The sequence below is a fragment of the Triplophysa dalaica genome, chromosome 8, assembly GCF_015846415.1.
Source record: "Triplophysa dalaica isolate WHDGS20190420 chromosome 8, ASM1584641v1, whole genome shotgun sequence".
Classification (NCBI taxonomy): Eukaryota; Metazoa; Chordata; class Actinopteri; order Cypriniformes; family Nemacheilidae; genus Triplophysa; species Triplophysa dalaica.
Genome location: NC_079549.1, coordinates 20,031,861 through 20,052,104, shown reverse-complemented (window position 1 = coordinate 20,052,104; position 20,244 = coordinate 20,031,861). Strand labels below are relative to the sequence as shown.

At 37.8% G+C, this 20,244-nt stretch overlaps 4 protein-coding genes across 7 annotated transcripts; 2 read left to right on the top strand and 2 right to left on the bottom strand.

Annotated features, from left to right (window-relative positions):
• Positions 1 to 86: 86 nt before the first annotated feature.
• On the top strand, positions 87 to 10,933 carry ankar (ankyrin and armadillo repeat containing). Of its 3 annotated transcripts, XM_056754707.1 has the most exons (23): positions 87 to 681; positions 758 to 1,192; positions 1,266 to 1,429; positions 1,546 to 1,661; positions 1,740 to 1,920; positions 2,000 to 2,222; positions 3,003 to 3,038; positions 3,122 to 3,323; positions 3,416 to 3,624; positions 4,159 to 4,263; positions 4,383 to 4,630; positions 4,744 to 4,912; positions 5,030 to 5,268; positions 6,594 to 6,747; positions 7,340 to 7,501; positions 7,583 to 7,689; positions 7,772 to 7,894; positions 7,994 to 8,152; positions 9,421 to 9,538; positions 9,664 to 9,773; positions 10,318 to 10,514; positions 10,588 to 10,622; positions 10,725 to 10,933. In XM_056754707.1, exons 1-23 carry the CDS (start codon positions 87 to 89, stop codon positions 10,886 to 10,888), a joined length of 4,251 nt encoding a protein of 1,416 aa, XP_056610685.1. In that variant the 3' UTR covers positions 10,889 to 10,933. The 3 variants fall into 3 exon arrangements, with proteins under 3 accessions (XP_056610685.1, XP_056610686.1, XP_056610687.1); XM_056754708.1 differs by lacking the exon at positions 3,003 to 3,038 and having other exon boundaries at positions 3,197 to 3,323; XM_056754709.1 differs by lacking the exons at positions 9,421 to 9,538; positions 9,664 to 9,773; positions 10,318 to 10,514; positions 10,588 to 10,622; positions 10,725 to 10,933 and adding an exon at positions 8,230 to 9,411.
• Positions 10,934 to 11,007: 74 nt separating this feature from the next.
• osgepl1 (O-sialoglycoprotein endopeptidase-like 1) lies at positions 11,008 to 13,942 on the bottom strand. 2 transcript variants are annotated; one of them, XM_056754712.1, is made up of 7 exons: positions 13,578 to 13,942; positions 12,378 to 12,765; positions 12,092 to 12,296; positions 11,726 to 11,874; positions 11,421 to 11,551; positions 11,268 to 11,339; positions 11,008 to 11,117 (listed from the first exon to the last, which is right to left on the bottom strand). In XM_056754712.1, the coding sequence occupies exons 1-7, from the start codon at positions 13,775 to 13,777 to the stop codon at positions 11,033 to 11,035; spliced, it is 1,230 nt and encodes a 409-aa protein (XP_056610690.1). In that variant the 5' UTR covers positions 13,778 to 13,942; the 3' UTR covers positions 11,008 to 11,032. The 2 variants fall into 2 exon arrangements, with proteins under 2 accessions (XP_056610690.1, XP_056610691.1); XM_056754713.1 differs by having other exon boundaries at positions 13,546 to 13,750.
• A 234-nt stretch (positions 13,943 to 14,176) lies between these two features.
• On the top strand, positions 14,177 to 16,098 carry adat3 (adenosine deaminase tRNA specific 3). Its single transcript, XM_056755370.1, has 2 exons — positions 14,177 to 14,305; positions 14,917 to 16,098. The coding sequence occupies exon 2, from the start codon at positions 14,962 to 14,964 to the stop codon at positions 15,994 to 15,996; it is 1,035 nt and encodes a 344-aa protein (XP_056611348.1). The 5' UTR covers positions 14,177 to 14,305; positions 14,917 to 14,961; the 3' UTR covers positions 15,997 to 16,098.
• Positions 16,099 to 16,193: 95 nt separating this feature from the next.
• On the bottom strand, positions 16,194 to 20,205 carry ormdl1 (ORMDL sphingolipid biosynthesis regulator 1). The gene is made up of 4 exons (XM_056754069.1): positions 20,097 to 20,205; positions 18,295 to 18,476; positions 17,732 to 17,883; positions 16,194 to 17,399 (listed from the first exon to the last, which is right to left on the bottom strand). The coding sequence occupies exons 2-4, from the start codon at positions 18,466 to 18,468 to the stop codon at positions 17,264 to 17,266; spliced, it is 462 nt and encodes a 153-aa protein (XP_056610047.1). The 5' UTR covers positions 18,469 to 18,476; positions 20,097 to 20,205; the 3' UTR covers positions 16,194 to 17,263.
• Positions 20,206 to 20,244: the final 39 nt, after the last annotated feature.

Below are 20,244 nucleotides of genomic sequence, written 5' to 3'. Positions count from 1 at the left end.
TTTAACTGGGACTGAATACTTGAAACGATGAGTTGGTCGTTTTAACGATCTGTTCTCGTTTAATACATCAAGTTTTATCTCAGGCCATGAAGACTGTGTACCGGAGCGCTGTAGCATTAGATCAATGCGGTGATAAAGGCGTACGAGCTGCGCTTACTGCGCAGGCGACTGCGAGCGCTTTCCTGCAGAGGTATGACCGCAGGGAACTGCAGGAGCTGCTCGGTCTCACCTCCTGCAACTGGCTGCTCAGTGGAGATGAACACAGACTGCACGTGGATGCACCTCCGGGCATCATCAGACGAATGCGCAACATCTCAGATCCCAACATCGTCATTCTTGCTCCCATTGACTCACGTTTGCCCCTAGACTACAGGGTTGTTCACCAGATAGTAAGAGAGCTGACTGTGGGAATATATGGGTTTAACCAACTTCCAGTTATCAGTCTCGAGCCCAACTATGACCGGAGCTCCACGTGCCAGTTACCGCCAGCGTATTATGATACAAAAGTTGGACAGATTTTAATAAATGTAGATTATACCATTAAGACTCTCTGGCACGGATGTTATATTTCTAAGGAAAAGCGTGTATGCTTCTCAGAGTTATGGAGAAACATCATGGGTGTGAATTCAGATGGTGTGCCTCAGACCAAGAAAGATGCGCTGTCAGAGTTTCTCAATGCAGGTGAGAAAGGAAAATCTAATTATAACATCCTGTTCAGAAGTAAAGAATGTACATGTCGTATCGTTTGTTTCACCAGGTTTTATGGACATCTCACAGGATCCCTGCTATCACAACATTTATGAGGACACAGATGTAGACCCAACTTACGAGCCCAACAGCGTAGATGAAGAGAATCTCTTCTCAAAATACTCAGAGAACGTCCTGATAAAGTTGAGCTCCTACCTGACCTCTATCCGACAGCACCAAAATCTGTTCGTGTTTAACGGGACTCACAGCCTGTCTAACGTTGTTCGACTCACTGAGGATGAGATTGATCTATCCACCTATCAGAGGTTACAGAAAAGACTGTCCGGTCACATTCGACTGGTGAGAAGTCGCCTCGGACGAAATGCAGAAGTCTCAAGGGATCTCGCCTACCTTAAACTGATCACGTTCCTGGTGCCCCTGCTGATCTCCTTAAGAAAAAAGATGTTGATTCCTAACCTGTCTCAAATGCTTCCACCTTTGTCAGGTTTGTTTTGTCAATTAAAGATGTGATTACAGTGGCTCATAAGGGATTATAATAGTCCAGTTTGTTTTAAAAGAGGACAAGCTGAAAACCGAACGAGAGGTACCCCCACATATTCTCGGACCGGACTTTGCATGCAAGCACTTTCCATACAAACAAGATCAGTATTTTCACCTACATGGAGGGATTGAATTGGATGTCGGTACTCCTCCACTGGATGAGATTACTGAGGAAATGAAGGTGGCGAAAGTTCATCATTCTCAAACTTTGTTTGATTTTTGTCCAAACAATGGTAGTCACAAAAATCTAGTCCTTTAGAAATTACAATATCTTTCGTTCTTTCTCTCTTAATAAAGGTGGCCTTCAGAACACTTCATACAGAAGCTCCAAATTACCTGCACGAGCTGCTTCATCATGACCCCACGTACAAAACACACTTTTCAATTCCACTCAGTGAGATTGAGGACAAAAGGCGAGCGAACTTCACGTTTAAAAAACACATATTTAATTTCACATTTCATCATATCTAACCATACGTTTGTGTTTACAGCTATAATGTCATCTGCATTGAGTTAGAGTCACTCTATCCCCAGCATAACACGATTCAATGGTGGGGAGCATTAAACTCTAGCATCAAAACCCTCAAAGCAAAGAAACTTCCTCTGACTGAGATTGAGCTACACGAACAGTTCAAGAGAACGTTTGGTTACACGAAAGCTATGAATTGCAAGGTAATACATTGTGTTCATGTTTGTTTTCTGAAAACCTCCATGTTATATATGTAAATGCTGAAATGTGTTTGTCATGCAGAACGTGGCGTTTGGACTGAAGTCAGCGGCAGAGAGAGGACTTTCAGCGGCGTTTTACTCATTGAGTCGCAGGAACTCTCCCTCACACCTGCATGGCCTCGATGAGAAGGGTCTCTCTCTGGTGCACTACGCGGCAGCCAATAACAAAACACACATCATCGTGCAGCTGGCTACAGCAGATGTGAACCTCAACCAGACACGCAGCGGGAGATTTACTAACATGGGTTGTAATGTTTAACACGTTATAAGTGTCTGCTTATGTACAGCGGTCTTTTAATGCTGCTTACGAGGGTCTAATGATTTGTACATGATCCAGTGATATCATCCATTCGTTTGTATGTTGCTTTTTATCGGGAGTGGTAACACACACACTCACGTGTACACAGTAGTTCAACTCAGTATACAAAAAATAGACATAGTGTATACACAATACAAATAAGAATAAAACAAAAATATAAACTCAAGAATTGGAAAAAATTACGATAAAGCACTGAATAAAAAAAAGTTATAGCAATATATGTTTTTACATTACCTAAGAAATTAATAAGAAGTTAATAAATGTATTTTTAAAACTTGTTTTTATAAGTTACAACAAAATTAAAAATAGTAAGTTACTATAATTTCTGAAAATAAACAACGTTGCAACATTTACAGCAACAATAAAATATAGAAAGATACCTTTGCAAAAACAGATAACTCTTTTATTGTGCATTTGAATTAATGTCGAACAAACTGCAGTTGGGTTGTTTTGATCAAGTAATAATAATAATTAAAAAATACAGCTAACTAACACAATAAAACAACAAAAAAACATGTTAATAAATAAAAACACGATTTTTGAAAATCTGTTAAAAAATTGTTTTATTATGAATATGAATATACATATATCATATGGGGTATCTAGTACCTTCAGAATTGAATTAATTTAATTTATAATCTTTATTTATAATCTTATTATTTATTTTAACCTTATCAACAATATCAATATCTTGTCTTATTATCAGGAAAACCAGATGAACTTCAGTTCATAGAAGGAGTAGGTAAGTAAAACTCTGAGGCTGTCACATCACTGAAACAAAAAACATTGTTTTATTTAAAGGCATTGTTTTTTTTTCTCTTGTAGGGCTCACGCCAATGCACCTCGCTGCACAGTGCGGTTCTCTCGAGTCTCTAAACTGTCTTCTTGCCCTGCGAGCAGACTACAAAGTTGTGGACAGGAGAGGCTGGATGGCCATTCATTTTGCTGCATTTTACGGCCAGGTGGCATGTATCCAAGCCCTATGCAGAAAAGATCCTACTCTACTGGACTTGAAAACGACTGCTGAGTATGTGATAAATTAACAAAGGAGCAATTCATATGTTTGTTATAACACGATTTCATCACCATGCTCAGGTGAAGATGATGGATGTTTTGCAGGTATCGCAGTTCACCACTGCTGCTGTCAGCTACCTCAGGTTCAGCGGAGGCTATGGGATTTTTGTTGTCCACTGGGGCAAACTGGAGAGATGAAGACAGCAGGGGAAACAATGTAGTCCAACTAGCTGCGCTTTACTTTCACACAGATGTTCTAAGACTCCTCATACAGCTGAACCTGGACGGGTTGTCGGTGTGGAAGATTCTTGTTGGTATGAGTTTCACCCAAAAATAAAACATCCGCCAGGAATCACTCAACCCCAAGTTGTTCCAAACCTGTATAAATGTAGTTGTGTTAAACACAAAAAGATATTTAGAAAAATGTTTGCAACTGTGATTCTGAGGCACCATTGACTACCATGGTAGAAGTGCTCCACATTTCCATTAAAGGGATAGTTTACCCCAAAAATATGCTGTCATCAGTTATATACCCTCGTGTCATTCACTACCTTTGTGTGACTTTTTATTCTGTGGAACACAAAAAAGATATTTTGAGAAATGTCCATACAATGGAAGTCAATGGCAGTGTTGTTCGGTCACCCACATTCTTCAAAATGTCTTATTTTGTGTTCTGCAGAAGAAAGAAACTAATACAGGTTTGAAATGGTACAATTTTCAATTTTGGACAATCCATTCAATATCTATTAAGGAATATTATTTGCCTATTTTAAAATTTTTCATATTATAAAAACGATATAATAATATAACTATAAATCACTATTAACTATAACCATCTTGGTCTACAGAGATGATTCATAGTGAGGACTCCAAGAGACTTGAGATGGCTCTTAGATGCCTTGAGGTTCTTTGTGTAAACACTGAATCCTTCTGTGAAGACATCATGAAAGCAGGTCAAAGAAGCATTCAACAGCTCAAACTACACTGTTTGTTGTAAAAGTCTGAAGAATAGTGAAGATTGGAGATGTTTTTATCTAATAATCGTTTCTTTTTGTATGTCGTTGAACTGCAGGAGGTGTTCCAGTCTTGGTGGGCCTACTGTCTGCAGGTACACAGGTGGTCCAGTGCATGGCTGCAGCAGTGCTGTGTCACATGACAGAGAATAGCAAAGTTGGTGAAGATCTGGTGCATTATGGGGCTATGTCGGTGGTGATCAACCTTCTCAAGAGCCACCAGCCAGAACTGCTCTCTCGCTGTGCTGTCATACTGGCTGATCTGGCAGGACATAGCGATCAATACCAAAACCTTATTGCTCAACTGGTCAGCGCTAAAGCCTTTTAGTTTCACACATATTTATGCATCTGGCTTTTATCTAAAAGATTTACATTGCGTTCAGTGTTGCTGTTTCACAATTCTTCTCTTTTTGACTGTAGGGTGGTGTGGCCCTGGTAGTTAAGCTCCTGACCTCTGACCTCCAAGATGTGCTAGTAAATGCCATGAGGTGCATCTGTGCATTATGTGCCAGAAACCCAGGAAATCAATTTGCCATCGTACGCGCTGGAGGAATCCCACATCTTGTTGAATTTCTTTCTGTGAACTCTGGTACTGTGCTAGAAGGAAGGGAGATATGCAGTACTAATGAAAGAGAACACAAAATATTTTCAAGGATGTGCAAGGAATTATAAGCTTCCGTTTACATTTTTTTTCTTTTGACCAAAGTTTTGCAGGAGGAGGCCTGCTTGGCTCTGGCAGAGTTGGCTTGGGATCACAAGGAGAACCAGGAGCTCATCTGTGCCGCAGGCGCGGTCGGTGCCCTGGTGCAGGCACTGCGAGGGAGGCGGATACCTGCTCAGGTCAAAGCAGCCAAAGCACTTGAATCTATAGCCAGGCATAATCCTGCTGTACAACAGAGCTTCCTCCAGCAATCTGCTGACAAATATCTTTTACAACTTGTTAAGGTAAGTCAAGCTTGGGCATATTTAATGCTCTATTGCACATGTTGCCTTAGGTTACAAACTTGCCAAGCGCATGATGCATATAAGGTGCCAAAATTGGTTCATTTGGATGTAGAGACTGTAAATAAAGCATTAAAAAACGTTTTCTTGTTTACACTACATACTGGTTGTCATTTTTAAATATTTTATGGCATACTGGAAAACAGAATCTGGAATTTTACACATGAAACATTTTTTCATGTAAAAGCACATCATTTAAAAAATAATAATAATAAACTTCATTATAGTTTTTTTGTATTTTACACTGGAAAAGTGTTTTTAATTTGAACAGAAAAGAAATGTAAAATGGCATGGTCACCTTGGTTAGATGAAAAATGATTCACAGTGAAAAACTATAATAGCAACAAGACATAACAGTTAAGTTAAATTAAGAATATTTAAGTGTTTACTATAGAGTTATTTTAAAGTCCCCATGCACCGGAAATCGTGACCGTGTTTACTATCGTATTCTGACCAATTTCTGAGTAAAACGGAATTTCAAATGAGAAAAAATTGTGGCGTTGGCTTGTTTTTTCACGGCGTTTTGATTGGATGTATAAAAACAGCCATTGCATTTTGAAATGGAACTGGCAGCAGACTGACAGTCGAAGGGGAGGAATTAACAGATGCCCCGCCCAAGCCATCCAGCTTGTCATTTAAGATGGATAGTCACTAGAGGGCAGAAGTACCTTTTCTGATTTTAACTGAAGATTATAAGGGCACATGAATTTAAAAAGAGAATGACCCACATTGGTAAGCTATTTACAATAAACGCTGCAATATTTCATGAAAAAATAGGAATTGTTATATTTCATTTCACTGGGACTTTAAAGTAAATAGTATGAAAAAAAATAATATTTAACAAGACATTTTACAGCAAAAAAAAATGTACATTACAATTGAGTAAAAATGTTAAATAGTTTTTGTAACACAGTAAAATGTATAGTGAACACATTATAATTACATATACCCGTTTGGCTGTTTAATGTCACATTAATGTAACTAAAGAATTGTAAAATATACAAAGCGTTGCCTAAAACATGGCATACAATTTTGCTATACTACATGTTTCAGTTTTCACATTTTTTCACATTTGCACAACAGCATAGCTATTTACATGTTTCCTGTATTTTTACACAGTTGTTTTTAACCATAAAAACAACAACTTTTTAAAACAGTGTATGAGTCGCCGCTGAAACGTGTTTCATCCCCCAAGCAGCAACTTATCCAGGTTAACCTGTGGCACAGTAGACAATTTACCCACTAAACTTTTCCCTTTGTGTGTGAAGGTGTTTCAGGTGGACGTTCGGGAACAGGCTGCAGCATCTCTGTGGGCTTTGGGTGGACAAACTCTAAAACAACAGAAAGTCATGGCAGAGCAGATGGGCATCTCGCTCATACTTGACCTTCTCCTCTCCTCCTCAGACAAGATGCAATACGTGGGTACGGCCAGCTACATTTTTGCTGTCATTAAACACGGTCCCAGAAGAGATCGGGAAGTTCTATTCCCCCATCAGGCACATTTGAGTCACACATAAATGTAAGGAAAACTCTCCCCGCAAAGCTGTCGTCCAGACAGAAGACGCACCAAATGCAATAAAAACAGTTCCTATTCAGTAAGTGTTGACAGGCACTGGATAAACTAAGCAGATTGACTGCTGTTCGGAAGGGTCCTCTTACTCCCCGTTCTGACAGCACCGGTCTGATCCAGCAGGTAAGCGGCCAGCACTTCCTGTCTTGAGACAGCATCAATCTGTTAGACTCATAAGACAGGAAGGCATGCGCAGAGGAATGTTATCCCTCCAGTGGCTCTCTCTGTAAACATTGCTTACAAGAGCGCCTCTGTATCTTGTATTGCTATTAATGTTAGGCTATGACCCGAATGCAGACGGTATATTCCAAAACCACTTCTCTTTTGGGTCAGGTGTCTGGATCGAGCCGTACTCTGGATCATCTGCTTAAACGTTTTGTTGAACATATGTTTCTGAAAAGATCTTTTTTTAACAGAACTGTCTACTTTCTGCACATTTTACAGGGTGCCAAGCGGTGATGGCTTTAAGCCGGGATAGCTGTGCCCATCAGAATGCTTTTTGTGAGGAGAACGGGGTACCACCGTTGGTGCGTTTGCTTCGAGGGTCTCGAACAACACAGAAGACCCTGCTTAGTGTCATCAAAGCTCTGGGATATCTGTGTATCGGTATTATTTCACACTTCACAGTCTTCACTTTGATATTTAAATAAGGATTTGTGTGATGAAAATGTTCATTTGTGGTTACAGGAGTGGCGCTTACCGCTAATAAAAATAGTCAAAAGATTATTTGGAGTGAAAAGGCCATTCCTACATTGTTAGAGATTTTAAAATCTCATGAGTCTTTGCAGGTCAAGGCGAGTATGAATACGTTTTGACGCTTTAAATGAGAGGAAGTGACATCAGAGTAATGGCTCCTTGCGTTTATAATGATATTAGGTGCAGGTGGTTCAGACGCTTGCCTTTGTGCTGCTGGGGAACCAGAAACTCCAGAAAGCATTTTGGGAACACGAGGACTTCTCTTATGAGATTATTCTGGATCTCCTGAAAGCTGGAGACAAAGTAATTCCTTGAAAAAGCTAGTCCAGTTTTAAATGATTGACTGGTATTTGTTATACAAATGAACTGCTTATTAAGATTTCATATATGGTTTTCTTTCAGAACATTTGCCTGGAGGCTGGATATGCATTATCTCTATTTGTATTCCACAACAAATCTCAGCAGAGGGCGATTGGACAAATGAATGCAATTCCAATGAACACATATGAGACCTTTTTGAATTCAGACAATGAGATTGAAAGAGCGAATGCAGCGTTCCAGGTAGTTATAATAACAGCACTTCTTAAAAACTTCAATTGAAAACAAAATTGGGATTTTTTTGTATGTCCTTCACGCAGTTGATTTGGGGAAACCGATTCATCACACTGTCACTCCGCTGCTGGAAGACATCTGCTTCCCTGTCACTTCTTGTTTCCATGATAGACAAATATAAAGATTTCTTTGGAAAAGCTCAACCTTTCTTTGGAATGTTGCTGTGATAGTAATCACATAAATTCATTTACAGATAAATAACAAATGAGTTTGATATAAAGTACAAGTTACTTATGGCTGAAAGGGATAGTTCACCCAAAAAGAAAAATTCTGTCATGAATTACTCGACCTCAAGTAGTTCCAAACCTGTATAAATGTATTTGTTATGAACACAAAGAAAGATATTTAGAAGAATGTAAGCAATTGAGATTTTCAGGGTAGTCAAAGGTGCCTCAGATCTGTTAGTTTTCTTAAATTCTTCTTTTGTGTTTAACAGAACAAAAAAAATACTGTTATTTTTTCTACTTGTAGTCAATGGTGCCTCAGAAATCTCAGTTGCTAACATTTTCCCAAATATCTTTCTTTGTCTACAACCAAACAAATAAATGTATACAGGTTTGGAACAACTTGAGGATGAGTTTTGGGGTGGACTATCCCTTTCAGTATGTTATTGAGGGGAAGATAAAAAGCGATTTTAAGTTCTTCAAAATTAAGACAGTACAAAATGTTTCAATGAATGCCTTAAAAAACAGCAGTTAAATATATTTTATTTTTATTTTACTTGAATCTTGAATACAGAAAATTTGAACAATGATATGAATATATGAAATGTGTGTGTTTGCAGTAGTTTAACAGCTCTTTCACACGCATACAAACACTGTTGAAGACAAGGGTCTTTTCACTAGGGTCTGCTGTCAGCTGTGCATTTTACTATTATATGAATGTCCTCCCCCACTGGCTTTCCCACAGAGACTGAGTGTGAAGGAATTAGAAGAAAAATGACACAGAGGACAGAATTATTTAAGATGCCTGTCCAGGACAATGAGAGCTTGAGGCATATCTAATAGTATAAGGGTCAAAGTTCAGCTCGACTCTGCTGCTGGGGAAAATAAAATATTAGGGTCGTGCTCTTTTCCTCAGCCATAGCATCTCTACCCATTATTTGGTTTAAATCTCTGTCTGTGCCTCATACCTTTCCTTCAAGAATAAACTTTGTGTATCTGCTGAGGCCCCACAATCTTCTTAGTGCTAATTTTGATTTGTCTTTTGCACATCAGATAGTTGTGTTAGCCAGAGTCATAACAGGGTCGGATGAGGTGGCTTTGACTACAAGAGGAATCATTGTTCTTGTTGAATTATTGCTGTCTGATCGATCTAATACTGTTGTCATCACAGGTGAGAGGACCCAGAAAAAAATCATTGCATTTAAAGTAAAATACATTCATTTATGTATATTTATACAACAAGAACTAACAATCTCACACTCTGTGCAACAATTGTTATTATTTCTCTTATTTCAGCACAACTCCTTGCTAATCTGGTACACATGAGAGAAGGTTTAACTGATGCTATTGTCACCATTGGCACTATAGACCATCTCTGTGCTCATTTGAGTTCAAAGGATGAAGAGGTAGATCGTATTTATTCATCCTGATGTGCAAATCTATTTGATTTGTTAATGATTCGTTTCATTAACAATTTTTAATTTGTAAATGGAAATTCTGTCATCATTCACTCACCTTCGAGTTGTTCCAAATCTGTATACAATTTAATATGTGTGTAAAGATATCTGGGAGAATGCTTATAACCAGACAGATTATGCCCTTCATTGACTACCATAGTAGGAAAAATACAAGGGTAGTCAAAAGTGCCTAAGAATTGATTGCTGTCATACATTCTTCAAAATGTCTTCGTTTATGTTCAAAAGAACAAAAAAATTATAAAGTCATTTTCCCTACTATGGGAGTAATTGGGGGCAAAATATGTCTGTTATAAGCATTCTTCCAAATATCTTTTTTATCTGTGTTCATCAGAACAAAGAAATTGAAACAGATTTTGAACAATTCGAAGGTGAGTAAATGATAACAGAATTAAACTTTTTGGGTGAAGTATCCCTTTAAAAATGTTCATGTGATCATTTCTCTTTAATGTCTAAAAATCTACAATATTATTAGGTTCAAACAGCTTGTGCAAATGCTCTGGGTTATCTTACCTTCAATCGCCACGCTCATCGAAAACTTATGGGGAAATGCAGACGAGTCCCTCGCATGTATCATCTTCTAATGGAGAATCTAGCTAGAGATGCCAGAATCTCACAATTCTTTACAGCTGAGTTTGAAAGACAGCAAAGAGAAGGGTTTCCATCCCTCAGGTGCTTTATAATGTCATGTTATGTCACTAAATATGAGGTACTACATAATTTACAAGGATAATTTGCCTTTCAGTGGTGGCCCGTCTGAGCCCCACCGTACCAATAAAGGTAAACGAACTGACAAGTGTATATAACAATACTGTCAAAAATCTCAAGAGAAAGAGAAATACAAAAAAAAGGTTTGTCTGTGTTATACCATTATTTTACCAGGACAGATTAAATGGAGTGCTGGACGTAGTCGGTCAGCAAGCAGTCAGGGAGAAACAGCAGACCGTGTGCCGCACAACGCAAAACAGAGGGGGAGAACTGCACCCAGATTCAGGGTGGGACACAATACCCGAAGCTCTTCCGACAGTCTCGGTGAAAGAGCATGAAGTTTGTATATTGATCATGGCATGCAGCTGCCATTTGGCCAGAAGGTTACGTGATGTACTTAAAATTCAAGCATATAAAACAGAAAATTTATTAAATAAATTAGCATTTATTCATTAGTAAGAAATGCTGTTTATAATACAATGTCAAGAATATATTTTCTGTTTTAACGGTGGAACTTTGATCGCAGCCTCTTTAACCTCTGCTGTTATGTCTAATCCAAGGGGTGCCCTAAAATAAAAACATATTTTTGTGACGTCAAAACAGACTCCATCATATAAATGTTGCAGACACAACTTCACTGTTCTGACAGAAATGGGTTGATTTTAAATGTATTTTGACTTTAATGATAGCTCAGATTGACTTAGACTTCCCACTTACTTCGGTTCATAGCGGACCTCTTCAGTGTGGGACAGGATGCCCTTTCCAAGCTTTAACCTCTCTATACCATTCCTAAAACCAACATTAAGGTACAAGAGTAGTATTCACTATGCAGAGATTTTCAAGCGAAACAAATTATTGATATTTTCATACCATGCAATCATGACTCCGTTATCAGTGCAAAGCTTGGAGGGAGGGCAAAGCAACTGCAACCCAGTGGCATCCGTGATGATTTTGACTCTCTGTCTGATGTATTCATTGCTCGCTACTCCTCCCGAAACAACCTGTTGTGGGCGTTGTGCACAATCATTTTTGTTAGAAATATAAAGAGTGGAGTACAATTTTAACAAAGTTTTATCTTATGTCAGGCAATTATAAGAAAATTGTAACACATGCCAAGCTTGAATTCATTTTCAGAAGAAATGCAACAACCAAGTCCTGTGGTGCTGTAGACTTACCAGAGTTGGATTGTGCAGTGGTAAAAGAGCTTTGGCCTTACAGAATAATATAGCACGATGTGTTCGTTTAGCTATATGAGATGCCACTGTGTGTTGTGAGGCAGCAGCGATGTCTTTAACACAAGATAATAACTGCCCGGCTTCAACACCTAAGGAAACAATACATTATCCAGCAATTAATATTATCCTGAATCGTTTTTTTGTTTGTTTGCACATTTAACCAAATATCCATTTTAATTAAATAATCACAACAATGTTCTGCTTTGTATCAAATCCGGTCTATGTATGCTACAGCAAATTACACTGCGTAGGCTGTAGACAACAAGCAGCTCTATAGATTTTGTTAAGAATAAATAAAAACGATACCTTCTTCTTTCTCTTTTTTGTTTATCGCCATTGTCACTTGGTTTCGCAATCCAGCGAAAGAGAAATTGCAGTCGTACTGCTGCCCCATTGGTGACGTGAAATAGAATGCGTGTCGGTTTCCCTCTCTCGCCAGAAGCTCTATGGCTTGTCCGCCGCTCACAGTGGAGCATTCTGAATGATTTCTTAGAGAAAGCCTTCTGGCAATCTATCATTAAAAGCAAATAAAACACATTGAACATTTTCCCTGTATTTATTCAAAGCATTATAGTATCCTGATTCCTGATACCTTATCTAAAGTGTCCCCTGCTGCTTCATCCAGTGTTTGTCCCAAAAGGAGAAACTCATCGATTCCTTTGGCCAGCGCAAGGAGAGAATGTCCCCCAGAGACGAGAAGAACAAGAAATGGAAAGTCTACAGGTTGAAGCATTCTTACAGTGAGGGCATGTGCCTCCATGTGGTGTATGGGGATAAACGGCTTTTCATGAAGTCTTACAAACTTAAGACTGAAATCCAAACCGATCCCCAAACTGAGGGCGAGACCAGGCTTCACTGTTGTGGCCACAGCTGTGAGTTCACATGGTTCAATCGAACCCCTGTTTAGCGCCTCCTGGACAACTCGACTGATGTTTTCTCTGTGTAGACGTTGTGCTATGGTTGGAATAATGCCACCAGTACTATAAAACAGCAATAAAAACAAGCTTAGATGATAAAATGGACATTAACAAAGTGCACATTTTATGTTATGTTTTGTCTATTTCAACAGTTCACTTAAAACTTGTGTAAGCAATTCCAGCTTTTTAACAAAAATGCACAGAGACATGTCTTCAAAAGGCACATATTTCTATCTATCTATCTATCTATCTATCTATCTATCTATCTATCTATCTATCTATCTATCTATCTATCTATCTATCTATCTATCTATCTATCTATCTATCATCTATCTAATGTAGATATTTAGTGATGAAATGCTGAAAAAGCAAAGATTCTGGAGGACCAGGGTCATTTTTCTTAAGATCAGTAAACAGTTTAAAGAATCAGGACAAACAAAAAACCATTAAACAACTATAAAATAACATATAAACTGTCATTTATTGTGCAGGTAACATCATACAGTATTTAGAATCAGGTGGATGTAAACTTTTGACCTGGGCTTTTTCTTTAATTCTGTTATTATTATTTAGTGTGAACCTTCTTTTGTGAAATAACTTGCTCAGGGAAGGGCTAAATTAAAAATAAATCGTACTTTTTATATATAATTAATAATAATAATAATAATACATATTTATTCATAGTTTTAAAAATGACTTAAAATGTGCAGGTTGAACTGTAAACTGTTAATAAGTCCAAAAAGTGGCTGTACGCTATATGCAAATTCCCATACATCCATTGATATTCTTTCATTTGGTTATTATATTTTTAACCCTATAAATGATCACAATACTTAAGTTTACCTAGTTATAAGGTTATGACGATAGCTGCTTACTCTAAGTGGGTCTGTTTTTGAGAATGCAGACATTCCCCCAAAATCACTCCATTCTCATCCAGCACTGCCGCCCCAGTCTCATCACAGCTCGTCTCAATCCCCAAAACTAGTCTCGGAGGAACTGAACTCAGTCCTCTTCTGACATGCACACAGCGCTTCATCCAGAAGCGCACCGGTCCAGTCAAGGCTCTTGGATTCATGTTGGTCTTGTAGATTTATAATATTGTCCTCATTAACATTGGTCTCCTCAAACGGACAGCAAGACTACAGTCAACTCAGTTATTTTAAATAATGTAAATGTGAATGTCAAACAAGCCTAAATAACACCGATAAACCTGCATCTCGTTCACCCAGACACAGCTTGAAGCGAGTGTTACATATAAATAAATCCTACTGACAACATGTTAGGCAGGGTTCCGTTTTAAACACTCTTAAATTATGATTTAAACATTGTAAAATTGTTCATAACGAAGCGTAATTTAATGAATATAAATGAATATGATCCATGTTTTGATAAAGGTTTAGAGTCTCGTGCAAAATAAAGTACACTATAGGAACCATAGCGTGTACTTGTTTCCAGGGAGAAATATAACCGGAGGGAGGGATGGAAACATATGGGGAGATGTGTCGTACTGAAAGATTAAATATATCTTTACACTGTGGCTGTCCTAAATAATTCCTATGACAATTTCGACATCGTTTTTTATTTTTAACGTCCTTCAAATAAGGTAACTGTCCAACAGCTTTGTGTTTTGAATGGTTTACGTAAATTGTTGAGAGCACTTTCGTTGTTTTTTTATCACGTTTGTTTATTTATTGTTTTATTTAACCTCGCACACTAGGTTATTATAATGGTCATGGGTTGTAATAAATGATCTTAAATTTAAAGGGTAAATAAATTATGTCATGTAGTCTCTCAATGATTATGGTCACGTGAATTTCATGCATAATTATTATAAAATGTCCTGTAGCTCGGTGGTAAGAGCAAGGTTGTGGGTTCGATCGTAGGGGATTGCAAATACCTATGTAAAATGTATAGGGTAAAGCAATGTATGTCGCTTTGGATAAAAGCGTCTGCCAAATGCCTAAATGTAAAATTAAAGGTTGATTAATTGTCTGCACACAAATAAATATGCAATAAAATAATACAAATAAGAGTTCTGGCTGAAATATAAAAATATATGATAAAGAATTATAGTATTTTTGTCTTTAAAAAAGTGTTTAATTACCAGCCTTGTCAATGGGAATTGACTTGGTCATTGGTTGTATTTAATATTTACCAAGTCTGAGGCCATTTCTTTAGAACAATGTAACGCACTACCACTTGTTTCCTTCACAGATGACATCAAGAAAATCCTGACAATCATTCATTGAGAAGAATAAGATGGAGCCACAGGCTAAACGAAAGAAGGAGATGGATGGATTTGATGTAGAGTGTTGGGATATTCTTCCTGTTTTGTCTGATGAGAAATCTCATGACACTGAATTGTTATCAGCCTACGCAGCACCCATCATCGAGAAAAAACAAACATCTCGCTTGATGAAAGAGCTTTCTCTGATCCACCCCTTGCCTGGTCTCCAGCACATTAAAAGAGTGAGAGCTTCCAATGACAAAAGCAGCTCTCATCCTTTGGAGGTCATTGTGTGCTTGGTCAGGGACGTGCAAGAAGCGAGGAACGGCAAAGGAGTTGCACTAGCTGATCTGCTTGGCTCGCAGTCATTTGACTTTAGTGGTTTGGGAGAACCGTTTCTTGTTAAAATCCCTGCTACACCTCCGCTAACCAGACCACAGTTTGAAAAAGCTAGAAAACACTGGCCTACGTCTTTTCATGAGGATAAATTAATAACATCAGCTCTGAGAGGTCAGTTATTCACTGCCGCTCAGAAAGTGAAAATTCAGGAGTATATGACTGTTGCTGTACAGGCTGCAAAATCAGGGCAGGAAATAGGAATGAATGCTGTGGGTGCAGTGATTGTTGATCCAGAGTCTGAGCAGATTGTCGCTGTGAGTCATGACTGCAAGAACAGCTCTCATCCGCTCCATCATGCTGTAATGATCTGTATTGATCTTGTGGCCTATGGGCAGGGAGGTGGAGCCTACAACTACGACAAATATCCAGCCTGTCAGTTTAGCAGCCAAGAGTCCCTTAGGACTTCCCGCAAAGCTGTCAGTGCGAAAGAATCTATCCTGCCATACATCTGCACTGGATATGACCTTTATGTCACTAGAGAGCCATGCGTGATGTGTGCAATGGCACTGGTCCACTCTAGAATAAGCAGAGTGTTTTATGGAACTGCCTTTGCCGATGGTGCTTTGGGAACCAAATATAAAATTCATTGTGAAAAAGATTTAAATCACCGCTTTGAGGTGTTTAAAGGGGTGATGCTAAAAACATGTGAGGCCTTGTGCAAAAAGTGATTTTTATCTTGGTTCTTAAGCTATTTTTGCAATATTAAACATTGCATTTTATTTGTTTTACTTTTACAGTCATTTTTAATAGGACCGTAATAAAAGGTATGGGAAAAACTGAGTTGCTGTCTGCCTTTAAATGTACATTCGTAAAATATTAATTTTGTCAGATATTAGGTACTTTTTCATTTTAGGACACAACAAGGTTTCTAATACCTTGCAAAGTTTATTTGTTTGTAGCATGTCATACATCACATAACGTACTATGTCCATACCTCTTGAAAACAAAAGGAAAAATAAACAATTGGCACAATTCAACCTTAGATATTGTCAGGAGACAATAAGAAACAGTGGAAGGATACAGATGTTTAGACCAAAGAAACTGGACAATTTGTGGCCAAGTTTTGTAATGTTTTAGAGTTTCACAACTATATACTCTATAAAGTCAACATGAAATAGCATTTACATAATACAACATTATGTTTACAACAGTTTAAAACATGTCAGAATTACATAACAACACATAATTACATAAGGACTTCGCAGAATGGTACCAGGGGGTTGGGGGGAAAAAGTAGGGCAAGTTATTATAGCATGATGAAAGTCTTTTGATTTCATGTTGACTTTATTGAATAGGTAAATAACCTACATACTAAAGGTTTGTTAATGTTAACAATTTTTTTCATTGTTACTTCTAAGATGTAAGGAATGAAACTAATTTATAAAACTATACATAATAGTGTGACTAAACATATACCTTTCAGGAAATCATGCAAATTGCTTAAATGAAAATGAAAAGTTCATTTCTCTATAAAGCAATGACAATTTAAAGAAAACTCAAGAACCAGCTAAACGGTTACATGATATTTTAAAAACACATTTTGTTAATTCATGGTATCAACAAAAAAATGTATTTAGAAATGTGAAATGACAGTAAAAGCATTAATCTCAGTGTATCTGTGTTATCCGAACAAACAAAAACATGTGAACCAAAAAAAATAACACGAAACCTGGGCCAGCCCAGATCTAAAGGGAACACAAAACATCTAACAAAAACACATTAAATATCTTAAGTTAATAATGCTTGTGGAATCATCCTCCTAACATATCCCAACAGTGGTTTACTCAAGATATATCAAACAAGAAGACTCACAATTACACAGACTGTACAAAACTGTTAAATGTACACAACTCTGGTACAAAGTACAAAGGGTTTATCTTCTTTGCCATATCAGGCAACAGCTCTGTGTCGATCTGTGCCTTCTCAACACTGGGCTTAATACTTGTTTATTCCAAAGATCCTGACCCCATGGAGTTGTGGCAGTTTTGGGATTAAAACGCTCAATAGGGAAGCTGTGTTTATCACAAAATGAGCTGTGTCGTATTTTGTGTAAAAGCTGGCGAGAAAATACCTGCAAAAATTAAATCAGTTCATCATATTAATGCATGTGATATTTTATCCAAAGCAACTTGCAGTGTATTCAGATTCTTCAATGTGTGCTTTCATGGATATCAAACCCATGACTTGGGCTATGCTATTGCCAAGATGACTAACTGTACATAAATGCCATATTTAAGCAAATCAAGCAAATATGATTTCTATGACATCATTTAAAATATTATAAAGCCAGGCTTTCACAACAATGATGATCTGTGTCGATAATATTTACAAAAATGCATATTTTAATCATGACTTGACATTAGGATTACAAAAAGAACATGCAACATTGAAGAAATTACTTACAAAATGATTGGTGAGATAGTAAAGAATTTTCTTGATGATGTGAACTGCACGCCATAATCCAGCTGTTCCCAATGGGTGAGAAGTCTTGCTTTGCCCTGGTCTGGAGTTTCAAACGGTGTCCCTTTCACTGCATGCATAAACACATACATACCCTTTGGGAAAATAGAAAGATGATCTGAATGAAGTCAAACTGCATTCAAACACGTATCATTCTCAAATACACAATGGGACAGTATCAAGAAGTCAAGCATTGCAATACAGATGGAATAAAGTCGTAAAAACTAAATTTGTCTTCCATGTCCAAACAACAAAAATAGTATAGTTTCCATGTGAATAGGTTCTCTTATCATTGTACTGCAGACACTGTCATTACACATCATCATGTGCCAAAAAGCTTTAACTTGGCCGATGATGTAATGCAGCTGACCTTGATTCTTTTTTCAAGCGAGTCCTTGCAAAACAATAGCGCATAGACTACTAAGGAAGAACATTGCACTGCTAAGAAAAGCCAAAGACAAGCAAACTAGGAAAACGAGGTGAATTATTTAACAAGGCACACTTACAAAATTGTGAATGACATTTGTGAGGGTCCACACAACAGGAACACTAAAGAAAGGAATGCTCAACAGCACAATGTGAAGCATTCCTACGCCAAGTGCATATGTCAACCATATCCCCCGACTGTTCATCACACGAGTGTTAGGGTTCACTTCACTGTGTGCCACGCCGACATTCATCTTGCTTTCTGTTGGGAAAGAATAAAGTACACAATTTCAAAATTGTTTGTCTCAATATATAATTGAATATGAACAAATGATACAATAGTTCTACATATTGCAGCTGTTTAACAGATCTTTAACTTCTCTTATGATCAGGAGAATTATGGATTGGATCGCATTGAGGTCAGGCACAACGGTTCTGGCATCAAAGCTACAGATGTTCCTGTGATGGCTATAAAACACTACATGTCATGAAGACCTGGAACACTTAGAGACATATGGCTTCATATGAGAATTGTGGCCAGCCATTTCAGAGGTTACATGTCACGTGTCTATGGTTCTACTGAAATCACATAAGATCTTATTTCACGAGTCAACATTCCGGTCAGATGGCAATATTATTCCAGCACTGTTGTCCGAATATGCAAAAGCCATATTTTCAGGGTGTTAAATTGTCTTCCAATACGAGGTATCGTACATGCCAACAGAAGTAAGTCACAGACCTACAATAGGGTAGTTCATCATAATAATATGTCACACTAATGTATTACTGATCATGCCAGCTAACACTTATCTACAATAAGGATGGGCTGAGGCCAGTGTGAGAGTGTTGGGCCAGTCACTTTCCATGTCAGGAAACAATAACAAAATGAATAATGTTTTACATCATACGCTCTCAATTCATAGTGTATTTCTGTACAATTAATCAAAGCTTTTATTTATAATGTAACATGCAAGCATTCAAATGTTGTCAGAGAAATTATTCTTATAAAGGTGAAAATGACATGCTTTTACCAAATGTTTGGTACATTGATCAATGCAAACTGTCCAGGCATATGTTTAAAAATCAAAGTTCAGCATTGCCTAATATCAAGCTTTATCACTATCTCAACGAAGATAGTCTATCTAATCGCTTAATTTCTCAAAATCACATTGGTTCATTTTGGTGTCTACACACAAAGTAAATCACTCCCAATTTGATAAAAAAGATCCAGAAAATGCCCATAATTGCTCAATTGAAAATAATCAAATAAATGCTATATATATTAGACTTAAATCAAGTCTTCTTTCCTTAATCGTGTCAACACTGTCCCAGTAACACCTTTGATCCTTTCCCGACTATTTGATTCACCGAGGACATCTTGGTTATTAAAAACTACATACAGTGAGAGACAGTCATTATGAACACCTCTTCCTCGTGGACAACTTCATCTAAAGAAAAAGGTCACATTATAAACGTGTTTGTTAACTTTGTAACACCCGCTGCAGAAAATATAACGTTGCAAGTCCATGACAGATAGTTAGCAGCAAAGCTAAATTACAAAACACTATTTTTTTATGCACAATTCACTAAGCACTTTGTAACCGCCTCTTTAACATTGTTTAACACGTTTTCCCACCGCACGCGCTTTTAGAGAAGATATATCGGCTTATGGGCTGAGACATGCTATTTATTTAGCATCAGCTGGCGGCTGCTTTCTTAATAAACACCAGTTGCTTGTATTTTACTCTACTTTAAAAAAACTAAAACATGAAAACAACAATAAACGCTTTTATAAAAATGTAGCTGTCAACCGATTCGTAACTAGCCAGTTTTAAACGAGCAATGAAAACGACGTGGCTTCATTACAGTCGTGTAACGGTACCTTATTTGTGTTCGGGTTGAGCAGGCTGGAGCGCTGCCGGCCTCCGCTGCGCGTACTGCAGGTTGACTCAACGCGCGCACACACACACGGCTAGCAAACGGGCTACCCGAGCTAACGAGATCGGAAACTACAATCTCGCGAGATTTGC